This window comes from Aedes albopictus, chromosome 2 (genome assembly GCF_035046485.1).
Source record: "Aedes albopictus strain Foshan chromosome 2, AalbF5, whole genome shotgun sequence".
Taxonomy (NCBI): Eukaryota; Metazoa; Arthropoda; class Insecta; order Diptera; family Culicidae; genus Aedes; species Aedes albopictus.
The window spans coordinates 262,522,512-262,539,348 of record NC_085137.1 but is presented as its reverse complement, the minus strand read 5'-3'; the positions used below and the strand labels follow the sequence as shown (position 1 = coordinate 262,539,348).

The 16,837-nt window shown below is 47.6% G+C and overlaps 2 protein-coding genes across 2 annotated transcripts; both read right to left on the bottom strand.

Moving 5' to 3' along the window:
- Window positions 1–480: 480 nt before the first annotated feature.
- LOC109407071 (cleavage and polyadenylation specificity factor subunit 4) lies at window positions 481–1,879 on the bottom strand. Its single transcript, XM_029854075.2, has 4 exons — window positions 1,620–1,879; window positions 1,035–1,561; window positions 683–837; window positions 481–606 (listed from the first exon to the last, which is right to left on the bottom strand). Exons 1-4 carry the CDS (start codon window positions 1,720–1,722, stop codon window positions 516–518), a joined length of 876 nt encoding a protein of 291 aa, XP_029709935.2. The 5' UTR covers window positions 1,723–1,879; the 3' UTR covers window positions 481–515.
- A 12,669-nt stretch (window positions 1,880–14,548) lies between these two features.
- Window positions 14,549–16,717, bottom strand: LOC134286501 (uncharacterized). Its single transcript, XM_062848118.1, has one exon. The coding sequence runs from the start codon at window positions 16,715–16,717 to the stop codon at window positions 14,549–14,551; it is 2,169 nt and encodes a 722-aa protein (XP_062704102.1).
- Between the last annotated feature and the right edge of the window lie 120 nt (window positions 16,718–16,837).

The following is a 16,837-nucleotide window of genomic DNA, read 5'->3' as shown; positions in this document are numbered from 1 at the left end:
CTAAAACCAATGTTCTGAATTTCACAGGCATCGTATGAAAAATTAAGAATGATGAGCGCTAAAATATAGTTTTCCCAATCGATCTGAAATTTTGATAAGGGACCAAAGTAGAACTTAAAAAGTATACAGGAGCTAGAGTTTTTCTATTTTTTGTTGTTTCCCATATAGGGAATCGCGCCACTTGGGCGGTGGCTTCTATTTTCGTCTGTTTTCCACTATAACTCAGTCAAATTTGAACCAATTGACACAATTTTTGGAATGCAGTGAGATAGGTATAGTATCTACCCGTGTACAACATTTCAAGTCAATTGGTTCAAAATTGACTGAGTTATAGTAGAAAACAGACGAATATAGAAGCCACCGCCCAAGTAGCGCGATACCCTAAACCGTGTCCCAGGTTAATGCTTGTTTTAAGGACCCCCTCTAGAAGTATGCATATGGAACAACTGTTTCGGAAAAAATAAAATTATACGTTTTACGTTAAAGTTTACCTTCTTTATATCAAAACTCTACGTTCACTTTCGAACAGCAGTGTTGGACAAAAATGCCAGATGTCCTTTTGTGCATTTGTTTGCGTAATGGCCCTTGTTTCCACATTTGAAACACCTAAATATATTGAAAAACGTTATTTTAACAGGAATAACCTTTGAGTATTGTGCGATTTCAGCCAAGCAATACTTACGTGATCTCCTCGAGGGGCTTTGGAGGCGGTCTTTGTGGCAAAATAATACCACCTTCCTCTGAGTTTTGGCTAGCGCCGTCCATATTTTGCCGATGTTTGAAATAGCCTAGCGATCGATACCTTGCTTCCTCCATTCGTAGCGTTGCTTCACGTTGCTACAAAAAAAAAGTGTTATGAAATTATTGTCAAATTTAGCTAACATGTTTCTTCAACCTGATTTATATAAAAAAAACTGCCAGGTTTTCGTATAATCAAAAAAAAAACTACAACAATTACAACATAACACACAGAACAATATACATTTCCGGGAACATTTTGAAAACCTAGGCAGACCAATTATATTAATTCTTACCTCCTGAGGCATTTTAGGGCAATAGCATGCCTTATGTCCCGGTTCACCGCAATAGTGACACGTCGGAAGACGCTTTGGCATTTGATCCTTGGTCTCCGGAGGCGGCGGGAGTTCGAACCGTGGATGCATGAATTTACAGTTTTCCCCATCGGGACAGAAGCCGGCCAGATAGAAATTACACAAAACTCGCCTCACGTGCCGGTGACGACAGCTGGGTCCGTGACGACAAAACCCTCGATCGTACCAGGGGCAATCTTTTATCTTACTTTCTGGATCGATATGCAGGAAGGGACATTCCTTGTTGTGACAAGCATTGAACCGGGAGTAGAAGTAGCATTCCGGCATTTTGGTCATGTCGTACTCGTGCAGGAATTCACACTGGTCGCCTTTTTTGCACAGACCACGAAGCCAATGCTTGCACACTATCGTTCGGTCACCACGAATGTGCCGGAATGGACAAGCGGCACCTTTATCACATTCGGTTCCATCGGTGGCATTGAAGAACAAACAGACGGCGGCGGTCGACTCTGCAGTAAACAAAAGCTCATAAGGTTTGTGGATCAATGATAAACATTAGATACTTACTATCCATCCCAGGAAACGGCAGTGGAAGGGCCCCGAATTGTTCATTGAGGTCTTTTTCTATTTTAAACATAACATTGTCAACACCAGCTATTAGAAAATCCATTTTGCAACAGTTTGTAAATTTCTTTTCGAGGTTTGCAGGTCCAACCAAATTTGTAGCATCGATGAGCTCGCTTGGCAGGAACTTTTTGACGTCGTTACCAACGTGTCTCAATACCCAGGTAAGATATTCCCGCAAATGTCAGTACATCAGTACACTGAAATAAATTTTGTTGTGGAAACTACCGATTCCATAGACGAGTGCACCGCCCGCTGAAAGTTCACTCGGGCAGCGAATTTTGACACCACAGCGGGGTCGACTCTCAACCACTTCTAGCCAGTTGAAAATTTGTTTAATTTATTTCATTTAGTTTTCGTGATGAAGTGGCAGAAATATGGGCTAGGGCATTAACTACATGCATAAGCATCAGTTTAAAAGAAAATTCATGTAAGAAATCGAAGAAAAAAAATATTTGCGCATTTTGGTTATGCATCTCTGAGTAGAAGTGGCTGAGAGTCGACCCCGCTGTGGTGTCAAAATTTTTCAGGCTCAATGAACTCAATGTTCATCGGTGCACTCGTCTATAGACAAGTGCACCGCCCGCTGAAAGTTCACTCGGGCCGCGAATTTTGACACCACAGCGGGGACTCTCAACAACTTCTACCCAGCTGAAAATTTGTTTAATTTATTGCATCTAGTTTTCGCGATGAAGTTGCAAAAACATGGGCTAGTGCATTAACTACATGCATATGCATCACTTTAAATGTAAATTCATGTAAGAAATCAAAGAAAAATATTATCAGCGCATTTTGGTGATGCATCTCTGAGTAGAAGTTGTTGAGAGTCGACCCCGCTGTACTGTCAAAAAATTTCAGGCTCAGTGAACTCAATGTTCATCGGTGCACACGTCTATAGTAAAATTACTAACCGTACCTACACGGAGAAACTGAAAAACTCAAAATTAGGTACTTTTAAACTCAATTTTGAGTTCTTTTTCATCTCCCTTTTCATGCGCTCTTTCTGTTGTTGTCAGAGAGTGAAGAGAGAAACACCCCAACTTTTGCAGTTCCGTGCGTCAAGCCAAAACTGAGTTTCTAGCACAGTACTCAAATTTGAGTGAATTCAACCTAGTCAAAATTTCGGTTGAGTTGAAAAAACTTAAAATTAGGTATTTTTTTCACATGGAAGCAAGCGGGAACAACCCAACAAAAACATCGATTCCATCAACTCAAAATTGGCTTGACGCACGCAACCCCGAAGTTGGGTGGAAAGAACCCACTTTTGGGTAGTTTCGTCTCTCCGTGTATGATTCTCAACCGACAACAATAGAGCTTGCTGACGTTTATTCACCTCTCTCTTTCAAGCATGCAGGCGGGATAGGATTTGTTTTCATCGGGAAACCTTTCCTGATGACAACAAATCCTATTCCGCCTGCATGTTTGAAAGAGAAAGGTGAATAAACGTCAGCAAGCTCTATTTCCAGTTAATTCCACTAAAACACTGTCAAATTAACTAGCAGTGCAGTTAACATTACCAAAAATAGTCTTAATATAACAAATGAGCATTGTATTTTTAACCATACTGTGTTGTAAAATGCGTGTCCTGGAAAAATTAACAATGTTTTGTTGTTGAGACGACTATGCTTTTAGTTGAATTTACTACAATGCATTGTAATTTTAAGCATATTTCAGTTACCTTTACAGATTTTGTTGTCGGTTGAGAATCATAGGTACAGTTAGTAATTTTACCATGGAATCGGTAGTTTCGACAACAAAATTTATTTCAGTGTATGCACTGAAAAAAATTGTATAGGGCAGTGCATGAAATTATCTCCTCTTTCACTCTTACAGAAATTTTGTAAACAACAAGGCCACGAAACGTCAAAATCCCATACAAAATCAAAACAGTGCAGTGCCCTATAGTAACAGAAATTATTCAGTCGTTCTTATTTTTACTATAACATTTTACGGTTGATGTGACTAACGAGCCTGGATATTGTCGGGCCGCCACCAAACCGGACTTCGCACAATCAAGTCGCGACGCGACCCAACTCGCGACGTTTTTTAATCATGTCAAAAGTAGTGCGCATCCTTTCCGTTGTTGTCAGCAACACAGCGCACTAGATGCGCAACAGTTGCGACACTTGTGGACCAAGGAAATGGCAATTTTTGATTGAATGTCGGTCTTGATTCCAACCGGATAGACAATAAAACACAGAGGAGAAACGTCAAAATTGGAACAGTCGATTTAGTGTCATCCCCATAGTTCCAATCGAGCAGGAGACCTGTCAAAGCGACAAGGATTCGCCACTTTGGAATACTCGAGACCCTTTAGATGTGACCATAAAAATGGTAATCAAAATTGGAAAATGAGCCTCTGCACGAATCTGGCGTACTGCTCACTCCCACAGAAAACTTGAAAACAGTTCGCACAGTAAAAGTCAAATGTGACTTTTACTGTGCGCGGTGTTTTCAAGTTTTCTGTGGGAGTGAGCAGGACAGGGCAAATTCGTGCAGAGGCTCATTGTAAAAGCTACCATGATTTTTTAAAATGTCGAATTGTCAGCTTTACTATGTGGTATGGCCGCAAATGTGGTGAAAGCGAAACTGTCGGATGAATACGGTCACCGTTTGGAACGTGATGCGGGCGCGAGTGGTTCGAAGCAGGAAAAGGCAATGCGCTCGGAAGTGAAAAAGGAAATGCGCAAGTGTCACTTCTGCAACATGCCCGGACATCGCCGGCGAAACTGCCGGAAGTATTGTCTATCCGGTTGGAATCAAGACCGACATTCAATCATAAATTCTAGATTGAGTTTAAATAAGGGCGAAAGTAACATGAGAGAGTTCTCTTCATCGACTATCTCTTCTTCAAATTAAAGTGACAAGATGCAAATATGGTTGCACTTTATGGTCATAAATCGCTAAGTTGCGATGCAATCTAGCGTCTAAGTGTAAAAAAGTTCGATTGAATTTGCATCTTGTCACTTTAATTTGCAGAAGAGAGAGTCGATGAAGAGAACTCTCTCATGTTACTTTCGCCCTTATTTAAACTCAATCTAGAATTGCCATTTTCTTGGTTCACAAGTGTCGCAACCAAGGGGTTGGTCATTCAGCACATTTCATATTGCGGCGCTCATAATAAATCCACATTGAGCGGCGGCGATATGCCCGCGAGGAGATTCCCGCGATACAGACGCAATGTCAAAATCGAACAGATACTGTCACCCACCCAGCAACATCGCAGCAGCCTTCAGGCCGTTCATATCAAAACAAAAGTTAACACAATGGCAACTCAGGTGGCCAGAAATCGTAATAATATTAATCGGTGAGAAACTCGGCACACTTTATTTTGTGCCAAATGTGCCGGTGATGTGCCGAACGTGCCGAAGTGTGCCAGCGTGCTGGCAGTTATGCTGTCAGTTGATTAATTGTGTAATTTTGTGTATCTGGCAACCTTTCACTTGTTTTGTTTTGATCCTGATTCTTGCAACTTTATTGGAATCAAAAACCGATTCAAAAGCAATCTCCTGATTATGCTGCGATCTTGCTGGTATTTGAAAGCATGTTTTTGGCTAAAATTTACTCCACCGGGACCGAATAAATGTATCAGTATATCAGTACCGTAGGAAACCTCCACTATAGCAGCTATAGCTGCGCCAGGGGATGCGCTTGTTTCAGTAAAATCAGGAAGACAGGGGGAAGACTTGATCTTGATGCTGCTGCTGCTGCTAAGAAATCCAGCGCTTTGGGTCCTCATTCTGGTCCTCATTCTTGTTACGCCCCCCATTAGACACAGCTGGAAAAAACTGCAGCTTTCATGGCAGCTTTCGAGCTTCAAGAACATTCGATACCAGTTGCATTTTTTTTCCAAAGTATTGAGAAAATTTGTTTTCGTTATTTTCTTCTTCATTTTCTTTCTCCTCCAGAAAAAAAAACATAAAAAAGTGTTGCCAGTTTGATGACAGCCAGCGTCATTAATGTTCCGGCAAGTGTGCCAAAAGTGTGCCGGCGAGTGTGCCGGGCACTTTGTGCCGAGTTTCCCACCATTCAGGGGGACATTCGCGACATTGATTCACTATACGCATACGCATCACCTTTGGGTTATTTGGTGATGCTGCAGGGGGATGCGGCTTCATCTTTTCCATTTCCACATTGCGTCTGTATCGCGTGCATCTCCTCGCGGTTATATCGCCGCAGCCTCATGTGGATTTGATATAAGCGCCGCATGCAGATTTTCTGACCATCAGGTCGCTTATAGTGGTGCGGTCATATTTTTGCAACTTGATGAAGAAGAAGAAGACAAACGCGTTTCGCGGATTTATTTATCTTGCAAGGCACAATATGTGCCGTGATTTTTGAGCGTGTGCCAATATGTGCCTACACGGAACTACAAATCAACCCAAATTTAAGTTGTTTTGACGCAATCCCGGTCTTCCGTGGAATAACTCAAATTTGCGTCAAACAGCGAAAGTGGTGAGTGAGTAGTTCTCGTTTGAGAGCGGCAAAAAAAATTAACCCACTGGTAAGTTATTTTCACCCAACGGAGGCCTCAAATGACGCAAATTTGGGTTAACTCAAGAAAACCCAAATTTGGCTTCTTCCACGGAAGAGCAGCGGATGCGTCGGTGCTTCTCTCTTTGTTTTCGACAACATTGCGGTGGGGCGAGGGAGAAAACAACCCAACTTTGAGTTGAAACTAAAAGCAGTTTAGCCAAATTTGAGTTTTTAAAACTTATTCTTTGGGTTTTAATATTTTTCCGTGTACACGCTAACCTGAAACTACCCATCGCCTGGGTCAATTCTACCCGGATTTTCATGTTGTTAGCAGTTGTCAAAATATGGGTAACCCGAAAACCCAGATTGGTTGAATCTGGGTAAAGATCTGGGTAATCGCCACTTTGTCACTTTCCGGCTTGAGAATATGGCAGCGGTCAGGCGAACGCTGGCAATTATGGATGTTTCCTCGAAAAATATGAGGATATATTACGGGAAAACAGTTAAATTCTTCCAGGGAACTGTTTTCCTGCATCAGATAAGTGAACAGCACACGGGAATTGGGAGCTTTTTATCAAAAATCTAAATTGGAAATAAATTAACAAAACCAAGGTCCAGGAGGAGCTGGGTACCGGTTACCCAGATTTTGCCACCAACATCGGTAACCCAGATTAGAGTAAAGGTGCCTTTACTCAGATTAGAGTAACTGCAGTTTTGCTCAATCTGGGTCGCTTTGACACCAATCTGGGTGTTCGCGCCCGCCGCGGTTCACTTTCGGACACTTGTAAAAATTCGTTTTGTTGCACTAGGGAAACACAATTTATTACGCGAACAGAAACTACTAATTTATTACGGGGTACAGTTCGAAATGTCGGGAGGCAATGATTACGCCCTTTCCATTTGTACGACTAGACATCCGCACACCCCTCGCTCAACTAGAGACAAAAACACAATTATTATTAGAACAAAGTTTGCCGCGTCTTGTAAACGTGTCCGCGCTACCGAATAAATCTTTTTTTGTTAAATCGTAGTTTTTCCTCGCGAGTTTCTAATTATTTATCCCAGATTCCGAATCCCTGCGTCCGCTGGGTTCTTGGCTAGTGTCCGCCGCGTGTCGTCGATACTCTGCTCGTCGTCGTGTTCCACCGGGAAGGACGTTCCGGAGTCAAAGACTCCAACAGGTTATGTGCCCCAGGGAGAAGCCCCAGCGTCGCCGGAAGATTTGAGGTTGTGTTATACCCTCTGCTGGAGAAAGAAGAAATCGTGGGAGAGTGCTCCGCAACGGGAGCGAAGATTGATTAGTGTTAGTGACACTTCTCCGGGTGAAAAGGAGAACGAAAAAGCTACTGCTTGCTGCGAAGAGCGAGTGAAGAAACCGTTACGTTTTCCATGCTGTTCCGGGCAGTCGGCGCGACGCCCGAAGAAAAGTGAGTGAAGAAGAGCCGAGTCCCCCCGACTCGAAGTGTGTTTTGTTTACATTCGATCTCACATTGGAAACGTGAGCGGTTAGTGCTTGGGGTAGTGCGCGAAAAGTGAACGATGGCTGACGCGAGATTTGCTGTGCCAAAGCTAAATGGACAAAACTGGCAGACGTGGAAAATACGTCTAGAAATGCTGCTCAGCCGTGAAGATCTTTGGCACATAGTGAATGATCCGGTCCCAACTGAAGAAGAAGACCGCGACGAAGATTGGTGTAGTGATGACAGGAAAGCAAAAGCGACAATCGTTTTGCTGCTGGAGGATAGCCAGCTTCCGCTCGTTAAAAACAAAAGGTTCGCGCGTGATGTTTTCGAAGCGTTGAAGTGCTATCACGAGAAAACCAGTCGTTCGGTTCGGGTATCGCTATTGAAGCGATTGTGCGCGGTTAACTTAGGGGAAAACGGTGGTCTAGAACAGCACCTGAGCGAAATGGATGAGCTGTTTGACCGACTGGATGCCGCCGGCACGCGTTTGGATGCCGACACGAAAATTTGTATGCTTTTACGCAGCCTTCCCCCGTCATTCGATGGGATTGTTTCGGTGCTCGACAGCAGGGCGGACGACGAAATCTCGATGGACATCGTCAAAGCGCGTTTGATGGACGAGTTTCAGCGTCGCCGGGAGCGAGATGGGCCTGCGTCTAAACCAGAAAAGGCGATGCGGTCCCAGATGAGTACCACGAAAAGCAAACAAGGTAAGGAATCCCGAACATGCCATTATTGTAAGCAGCCCGGCCACCTTCGGCGCAACTGCCGGAAGTACCTTGCGTCCCAGAGGGACGAAGCAACGAAGAAAGAGAACGTGAAAGCTAAATCGGCTCACACCGAGGCGAAAAGCGTCGCGTTCACCGCCGGTAGTGGATTTTCGTCGTGGATAATCGACAGCGGAGCCAGTGCTCATATGACCTCCGACGAGTCGTTCTTTTCCTCGTTGGAGAAGTACGAAGGTGGATGGATTACCCTCGCCGATGGAGACCGCACCCAGATATACGGCCATGGAAGTGGTGTGCTGTATGGTGTCGACGACGAGGAGAACGCCGTGAAGATAGAAATGAGCGACGTGCAGTTCGTGCCGGGACTTGCATCGAGCTTGATTTCCGTGAGCCAACTGGCACGGAAGGGCTTGAGTGTGACCTTTGGTGAGGATGATTGCAAGATATCCAACCGGAACGGAGATGTGGTGGCAACAGGTAAACGAAGCAGCGGATTGTACCATCTGCGCCAGGGAGCGACTTCGTTGGCCGCTACTGTTGGTCAGCATTCGGAGCATTGCCGACATCAGTGGCACCGTCGCCTAGGCCACCGTGATTGGACGGCAGTGGAACGCCTGGTGAAAGACGAAATGGCGACTGGAATCAAGGTAAGCAAATGTAACTTGCAAATCGTTTGTGAATGCTGTGCCGAGGGGAAGTCGGCCCGCTCTCCATTTCCGCCGGTTGAAGAGCGAAAGTCTGACCGAGTGCTCGATATCATTCACACCGACTTGTGTGGGCCTATGAAGGAAACGACTCCGAGCGGTAACCGGTATGTAATGCATCTGATTGATGATCACAGCCGGTTCGCTGTAACGTATTTGCTTAAGAACAAATCAGAGGCTGCGGGAAATATCAAAGATTTTGTGCGGTGGGTGGAAAATATATTCGGGCGCAAGCCCCGCGTAATCCGCTCTGACGGCGGAGGAGAGTTCGATAACTCTGAATTGCGAAGCTTTTACAAAAAGGAGGGGATCGTGCCGCAATACACCACACCATATTCGCCGCAATCTAACGGAGTCGCAGAACGGAAAAACCGCTCAATTACCGAGATGGCAACTTGTATGTTGCTAGACGCCGGTCTGGAGAAGCGTTTTTGGGGTGAGGCCGTGCTGACGGCCACTTACCTCCAGAACCGTCTACCATCAAGATCCGTCCAGCGCACCCCGTACGAGCTGTGGTGGGGACGGAAGCCGGACCTCAGCCACGTGAGAGTGTTCGGAAGCGAAGCCTTCGTGCATGTGCCATCGGTAAAGCGGTCGAAAATGGAGAGCAAAGCCCGGAAGTTGACTCTGGTTGGGTACTCGATGGAGCACAAGGCGTACCGATTCGTCGATCGTGCTACCAACCAGATCACAGTGAGCCGAGATGCACGATTCATCGAGCTGGGAAACGGATCGTCGTCGGTGGAGTTCCCGGTAGTTCCTGAGGAGGAAGAACGTGCCGCTGTTGAAAAAGTGAAGATCCTGCCGTTGAAGAAGGATGGTGAAGAATCAGTGGGTGTGAATACACCGAAAAGTGAGCGGGAAGATCCGCTTAGTGATCAACAACGTGAACATGAACTCAATGACGATGACAGTGACCGAAGTATGTATGAATCAATGAGTGATAATGAAGAGCCCAGGGCTCGTGAAGTGCGGCGACCTGTGAGGAAGAACCGGGGTGTTGTGCCTCAATATTTGAACGAATACGTGCTGGACATCGCAGCGGGAAGTGCGGAATGCGTGGAAGAAGAACCCAACAGTGTCGAAGAAGCCAAACAAAAGAAAGTGTGGCGGGATGCGATGGCCGATGAACTTGAGTCGCACCGCCGGAACAATACCTGGGAACTGGTGCCCCAGCCGAAAGGCCGGAAAGTGATTGGTTCAAAATGGGTGTTTAAGGTGAAGAAGAACGAGTTGGGACAAGTGGTGAAGTGTAAAGCCCGCATAGTGGCGCAAGTCTTTGCGCAAAAGTACGGAGTTGACTTTGATCAAGTGTACGCCCCTGTAACACAACACGCGACATTCCGCACGTTCCTCGCTGTGGCCGCGAAGAAAGGACTCGCCGTTAAACATCTTGATGTTAAAACGGCCTATTTAAACGCCGAACTGGAAGAAGAAGTGCTAATGAAGCAGCCGCCGGGCTACGCAGTTCCGGGTCAGGAGGAGCTTGTGTGCCGGCTGCGGCGCAGCATTTATGGCCTGCGACAGTCGGCAAGGTGTTGGAACTTGAAGCTGAAGGAAGTTCTTGGCCGGCTTGGTTTCCAACAGTCAACGGCAGACCAGTGTCTGTTCATCAGAAAGGTACGTGGTAAAACTGTTTTTCTATTAGTATATGTTGACGACATGCTCGTCGCTTCGGCTGATGATGGAGAGATCAAGCGGGTGATTGATGCTCTCACCGGAGAGTTCGAGCTGACTTGCTTGGGAGACGTTAGTCACTTCCTAGGCATGGAGGTGAAGCGCGAAGAAGGAGCTTTCAAACTTCGGTTGCTGGCTTACATTGATCAGCTGATCGACAGATTCGGGATGAGCCAGGCCAAAGCAGCGAAAAGTCCTATGGATCTAGAGTACGCCAAAACCGTGGATGCCAGCAATGAACTCGAGAATCCGACGCAGTATCGAAGCCTGGTGGGTGGCCTTCTCTATCTTTCGGTATGTGCTCGACCGGATGTCGCTGCTAGCGCAGCAATACTTGGTCGGAAATTCGCTAAGCCCACAGAACGTGACTGGATCGCCGCCAAACGTGTATTACGGTACCTCCGCGGTACGAAGGATTACTACCTACACCTGAGAGCGGGCTCTGGTAGTGTATTGACGGGATACAGCGACTCAGACTGGGCTGACGATGTTGAAACCCGCCGATCAACGTCGGGATTTGTCTTCAAATACGGCGACGGAGCGATAGTTTGGGCTAGCAGACGTCAGACGTGCGTGACACTCAGCTCGATGGAGGCCGAGTATGTTGCGCTTTGCGAGGCCAGCCAAGACGTCATTTGGCTGAGACACCTCCTGAAGGATTTGGACGAGGAACAACTGAAGCCGACGATTCTGAGAGAGGACAACCAGAGTTGTATAACGTTTGTGAAGACAGGTAGATCAAGTCGTAGGTCGAAACACATCGACACGAAGGAGCGATTCGTGGAGGAGCTCTGCAGGACTGGACAGTTATCCCTGGAGTACTGCCCGACCGACGTTATGGCTGCTGATGTCCTAACCAAGCCGTTGGGACCGATCAAACTCGAGCGATTCCGGGAAATGCTCGGGGTTACAATGTAAAGATGCTGCACATTGAGGAGGAGTGTCGGGAGGCAATGATTACGCCCTTTCCATTTGTACGACTAGACATCCGCACACCCCTCGCTCAACTAGAGACAAAAACACAATTATTATTAGAACAAAGTTTGCCGCGTCTTGTAAACGTGTCCGCGCTACCGAATAAATCTTTTTTTGTTAAATCGTAGTTTTTCCTCGCGAGTTTCTAATTATTTATCCCAGATTCCGAATCCCTGCGTCCGCTGGGTTCTTGGCTAGTGTCCGCCGCGTGTCGTCGATACTCTGCTCGTCGTCGTGTTCCACCGGGAAGGACGTTCCGGAGTCAAAGACTCCAACACGAAAGAGGAGATGTTTCCTCCGCGGCGGTTTATTTCTACTGATTATAAAACAGCTGTTTTCCCTATTTGCTTTCTCTACTCCTATATACTATATGCAAACCGATCGATCCCGATATGCGAGATCGACGGACAATGAGAGCGAGAGCGGACCGACGGAGACATGTATTAGGGGTGCCCATGTACAATTTAACTTGCGATCAATATTGTTTCTCGCTCTACCATAAGCCGGCCGCTTTGGAATCTTTGATTCCAACTCTCTCACTCTAACTTACACACTTTTTATTGTTCGTGCAGTTGAAAATCGGAATTTTTGTCACGCGAAAATCGATTTTTCTCCCAAACCGAGCGTCGGACGTACGTCGGGCAAAGTGCGCTGGATAGAGGGCCAGATCCGCTGCCCAGCGCACTACGTCCGACGTTAGGTTTTACGTGTGGATTTGGAGAAAACTCGATTGTCGCGTGTTGGGAAACTTCGGGCTTCAACCGCGACGACAATACAATTATTGTTAGCTACAAAAAATTTCGGGTTTGTTTTGATCCCGAAATTCTACTTTTCATTTCTGTTCTTATATACTCTATGGCTACGGCTCTTCGGTTTATGTACTGTCGGTCCGGTCCTATTGCCCTACTTGCTGTGAAAGCAAAGCAAAACAATTCATTATGTAGCTGGAGCCGACTCGGTGCAGGATTGATCGTCGCACTACTGACCCAGTTTCTGTAGCTGACCTACATTCGCTTTCTTTGGCAATGCAACACGGATTTTGACCTAGTTAGCTTTGCAGCTGATTTGTTGTTGTTGACAGTTTTGCTGCACTCGGCCGGAGAACGGGACGATTGAACAAGAAAATGATGCTGATACTGGTGCTGCTGATCTCACGGACGTGGAGGACGAAATGGATTTGCCGACGACAGTGATCTTGGAAGGATTCTTCATTGGAACTGAGGAATTTCAGTGGGCTGCCATCAGGTAAGTAGGAGTGCTGGATGCTTACTTCGCCGATCGGAGCGGGTCGTCTGCTGCTGGCCGCAGGCCAAGTCGCTGAAAAAGATGAAACGGTGCTTTTTTATCTTTTTAATCAAAAATTAAAACGACTTGCCTGAACGGAGGCCAACTTGGCCTCCGTGTGCGCCGGGTGGCACAGATGGATCCTTTCGCATAGGAATGATCGTTCCTGCTGGATATGAGATTGATGAACGATTCTTTCAGGTTCTGTATCTATTTTCCTCGATGAACGTTTGGCGAATTGCCGGCGATGGTCGTGGGAAGTACTGACTGGACTGGATCATGGCTGGACTGCGACGACGGAATCTCGCCCTGGACGGTGGGATGTCGGTGGTACGAATGTTTTCGAAACTGCGAAGACGGGTTGTCGTGCAGGAATGACAGATTCCCGTCGGAACTTGTACTTGTCGTTGGAGATGGGTGAAATATAGCGCTGTAAGAGATGAGAGGGTGCTTTTTCATCTTTTTAATCACATTACGAAAAGACTTCCCTGGAACGGAGGCCGGCGGGCCTCCGCGGGTACCGGACGGTACCGATGCTCCTCTCACTCTAGTACAGAATAGACGGGTTGGCTCTACGGTGTTGAACGAAGCTTGGCTGAATACACACTGACTGCAAACTGCTACGACGGATTGTCGAGCTGGGACGGCAGTGCGCCGTCGGAACTGGTAATTGGTTGATCTCCGGCGATGGATGTCGCGCTTGAACGGGACTGCCGTCGGAACTGATGGCTGCGGATCTGCGGCAACGTTTGTCGCGCACGAACGGGATTACCGTTGGAACTGGTGAATGTGGATCTGCGACGACGGATTGTCGTGCTGGGACGGAACTGCCGTCGGAACTGCTGACTGGAAACTGCAACGACGGGTTGTCGTGCTGGGATGGCGGGTTGCCATCGGAATTTGGACTGCTCGGCTGACTCATTTCGGTGGTGTTGTTGCATAGTCGCTATCGCTGAAACAGATGAGAGGGTGCTTTTTTACCTTTATAATCAAATTAAAAAAGGACTTGCCTGGAACGGAGGCCATCATGGCCTCCGCGGACGCCGGCTGGCATCGGAATCCCTCTCTCTGTTCACGCTACGATGACTTTCTGGGTATTACCTACGGGCTGCTACTAGTTTGAAGAAGCTACGTACTGTGAATGTCGATCTCACTGGCCAAGCTAGATGACGAACACTTGTAACACGCCAAGGGCAGGATGCGCACTCCTGTCCTCTTCCAGAAGCGGTTGCAGGTTACCTCGAAGAGTCAAATTTGGTGCTGATTGTAATGAGGGTCTGACTGGGCGCCGAAAAATTGACGCTTAACACCGCTAACGTTATTCATGCTTGAACGAACTAGACTTCATGCAACATCTGGCCACCACCGAAACTATACTACCTCGACTGACAGGGGTACGCTTGACGGGCTCGATTGGTCGATTGGAGACTGCTCCGGATTACCGGAGCCAAGGGCGATCGTGACTGGGAAAAATGAGCGGGTTACTTTTTGGAAAATTACAATGTACAAACAACTTAACTGGTGTGCGGAGGCCGATGGATTCGACCTCCGCCGGTGGAGGAGCTTTAGTTCTCCCCGTTCGACGATACAATATTATCACGGATGGGCAGAACGCAGATTTTCGATATTGCTCTGCGGTAGCTGCCGTCTTTGGTCTTGACTGTTACGACCCGCACATTCCCGTCTTCGCCAGCGTGAACGTCTGTCACCCGGCCGAGCTGCCATTTCAGAGGCGGTCGTTCTTCATCCTTCAGAACCACCATGGTCCCTACTGCAACGTTGTTCCGACGTACAGTCCATTTCGTCCGGTTGTGGAGGTCCGACAGGTACAGCTTGGACCAGTTTTCCCACAACTGATGTGTGCACCGCTGAGCTTTCTGATAGGCTGAGCGCCGATTCTTCATTGACGCGTGTCGAAACCGGCCGCCAACACACAGTACCCCGTCGTCGAGTTGCGGCTTCAGATCTGGGAACTTCGACGATTCTCTCTCTCTCGTTTGCGACTTGAAGCGGAAATGTAAAATCCGGGCATTGTGGCGCTGGAGGTTGCTTAACGATGATCGGAGGTTGAATACATCGCTTGGTTCGATAACTGGAAGTACTGCAGAGGCGTCCTTGACCTGGAGATCTACCGGATCAAAATCGTCTTCGCTGATCGGTGGAGTTGATAGCCAGTTGCACTCGTCCGACCTCAGCCAATGCGGCCCACTGAACCAGAGCGATTTGTATTGTAGCTGTACGGGATCTATCCAGCGGGAAACAATATCCGCCGAATTGTGCAGTCCAGCAACGTGGTTCCAGACACCGTCCATCGTTATGTGCTGAATCTCCGAAACCCTATTTGGAACGAACTGCTTCCATCTTGACGGCGACGACGATAGCCAACAGTTGACGATGGTTGAGTCCGTCCAGGACAAGCACCTTGCACGTATGCCAAGGCTGCTCACGACATTTTCGAAGAGGTGGGCTAACAGCAACGCAGACAACAGCTTCAACCTTGGGGTAAATAGACGCTTGTTCCCCTTTTTCAGGTTGTCGAGTGGAGCGACTCGTGATTTCGTCGTCAGCAACCTCACACACACCTCCCCCGTTTCGGAGATGGTTCGCACGTAGAAGCAAGCACCGTACGCCTTGTTTGACGCATCACAGAAGCCATGTAGCTCGATGGCAGTAGCATGACCGCCGGTTCCTACCCAGCGGGGAACGGTTAGGTTTTCCAATCCAGCTAGATTGCGTCTGTACTCCTGCCATTGCTCCTGTAACTCGGGACTCAGAGGGTCATCCCAGCCGCAACTCTGCTTCCACAGCTCCTGGATGAAAATCTTGGCCTGAATGATGACAGGTCCGACCAGACCTAGCGGATCGAACAGGCGCGAAACGTCGGAGACTACAATGCGCTTCGTGATCATCGCAATCCAGTTGAACTTCCCCTCGGTAAAACGGAAGACATCTGTAGCTGGTTCCCACGCTAAACCGAGGGTTTTTATCGCTGTTTCGGCGGAATCTAGTGCGAGGATGGAACGTTCATCTCGCAAGTTCTCCGGGACGACTTCGAGAAGCTCCGCGCTGTTGGAGTTCCATTTTCGTAACGTGAAACCCGCTGAATCCGACAGCTCGATGACTTCCTTCACCAGCTGCCGACCTTCGTCAATTGTGTCAACTCCTGTGAGCATGTCGTCCACGTAGAAGTCTTTCTCGATGACTTCAGATGCTACGGGGTGTGACGCCTTTCCGTCTTCAGCGAGACGCTGTAGGCATTTTGTAGCCAGGTATGGAGCGGACGAGGTGCCGTACGTGACAGTAGTCAACTCGTACGTTCGAAGCGGTTCACTTGGATCGTTCCGCCACTTGATGCTCTGCAACGGGTAATCTTGGGGCTGGACTCGGATCATACGGTACATCTTGGCAATGTCGGCGTTCACGGCTATTCGGTGTGTTCGAAATCGTAGACAGATGCTGGACAGGTCGTCCTGGACGACGGAACCGACCATCAACGCATCGTTTAAGGAAACGCCGGTCGACGTCTGGCACGAAGCATCAAAAACCACTCGCAGCTTCGTGGTCGTGCTGTCCGGTTTCAGAACTGCGTGGTGCGGCAGAAAGTACCTCCTGACTTCTTCTCCAGCATCTTGTTCCACTTCCTTCATGTGCCCTAGCTCGAGGTATTCGCGAATGAACTCGGCGTACATCGCTTTCAGCTCGGGATTAGCTGCGAATCGTCTTTCCATTCCCATCAGTCGCTTGATCGCTGTTGTCTCGGAATAACCTAGTCGACTGATTACACTCTCCTTCTTCTTCACAATGAATCTGCCAGCCTCGTCTCGTACGGTTGTATGGTTGAAGTACGCCTCGCA

Excerpts from the sequence above, each read along its gene's own strand:
- LOC109407071 (XM_029854075.2), bottom strand. The coding sequence starts at position 1,722 with ATGGATTTTCTAATAGCTGGTGTTGACAATGTTATGTTTAAAATAGAA. Across the intron at positions 1,562-1,619 it reads GCCGTTTCCTGGGATGGATA|AGTCGACCGCCGCCGTCTGT; the intron begins GTAAGTATCTAA and ends TGTTTACTGCAG. Across the intron at positions 838-1,034 it reads GCCCTAAAATGCCTCAGGAG|CAACGTGAAGCAACGCTACG; the intron begins GTAAGAATTAAT and ends TTTTTTTTGTAG.
- LOC134286501 (XM_062848118.1), bottom strand. The coding sequence starts at position 16,717 with ATGGGAATGGAAAGACGATTCGCAGCTAATCCCGAGCTGAAAGCGATG.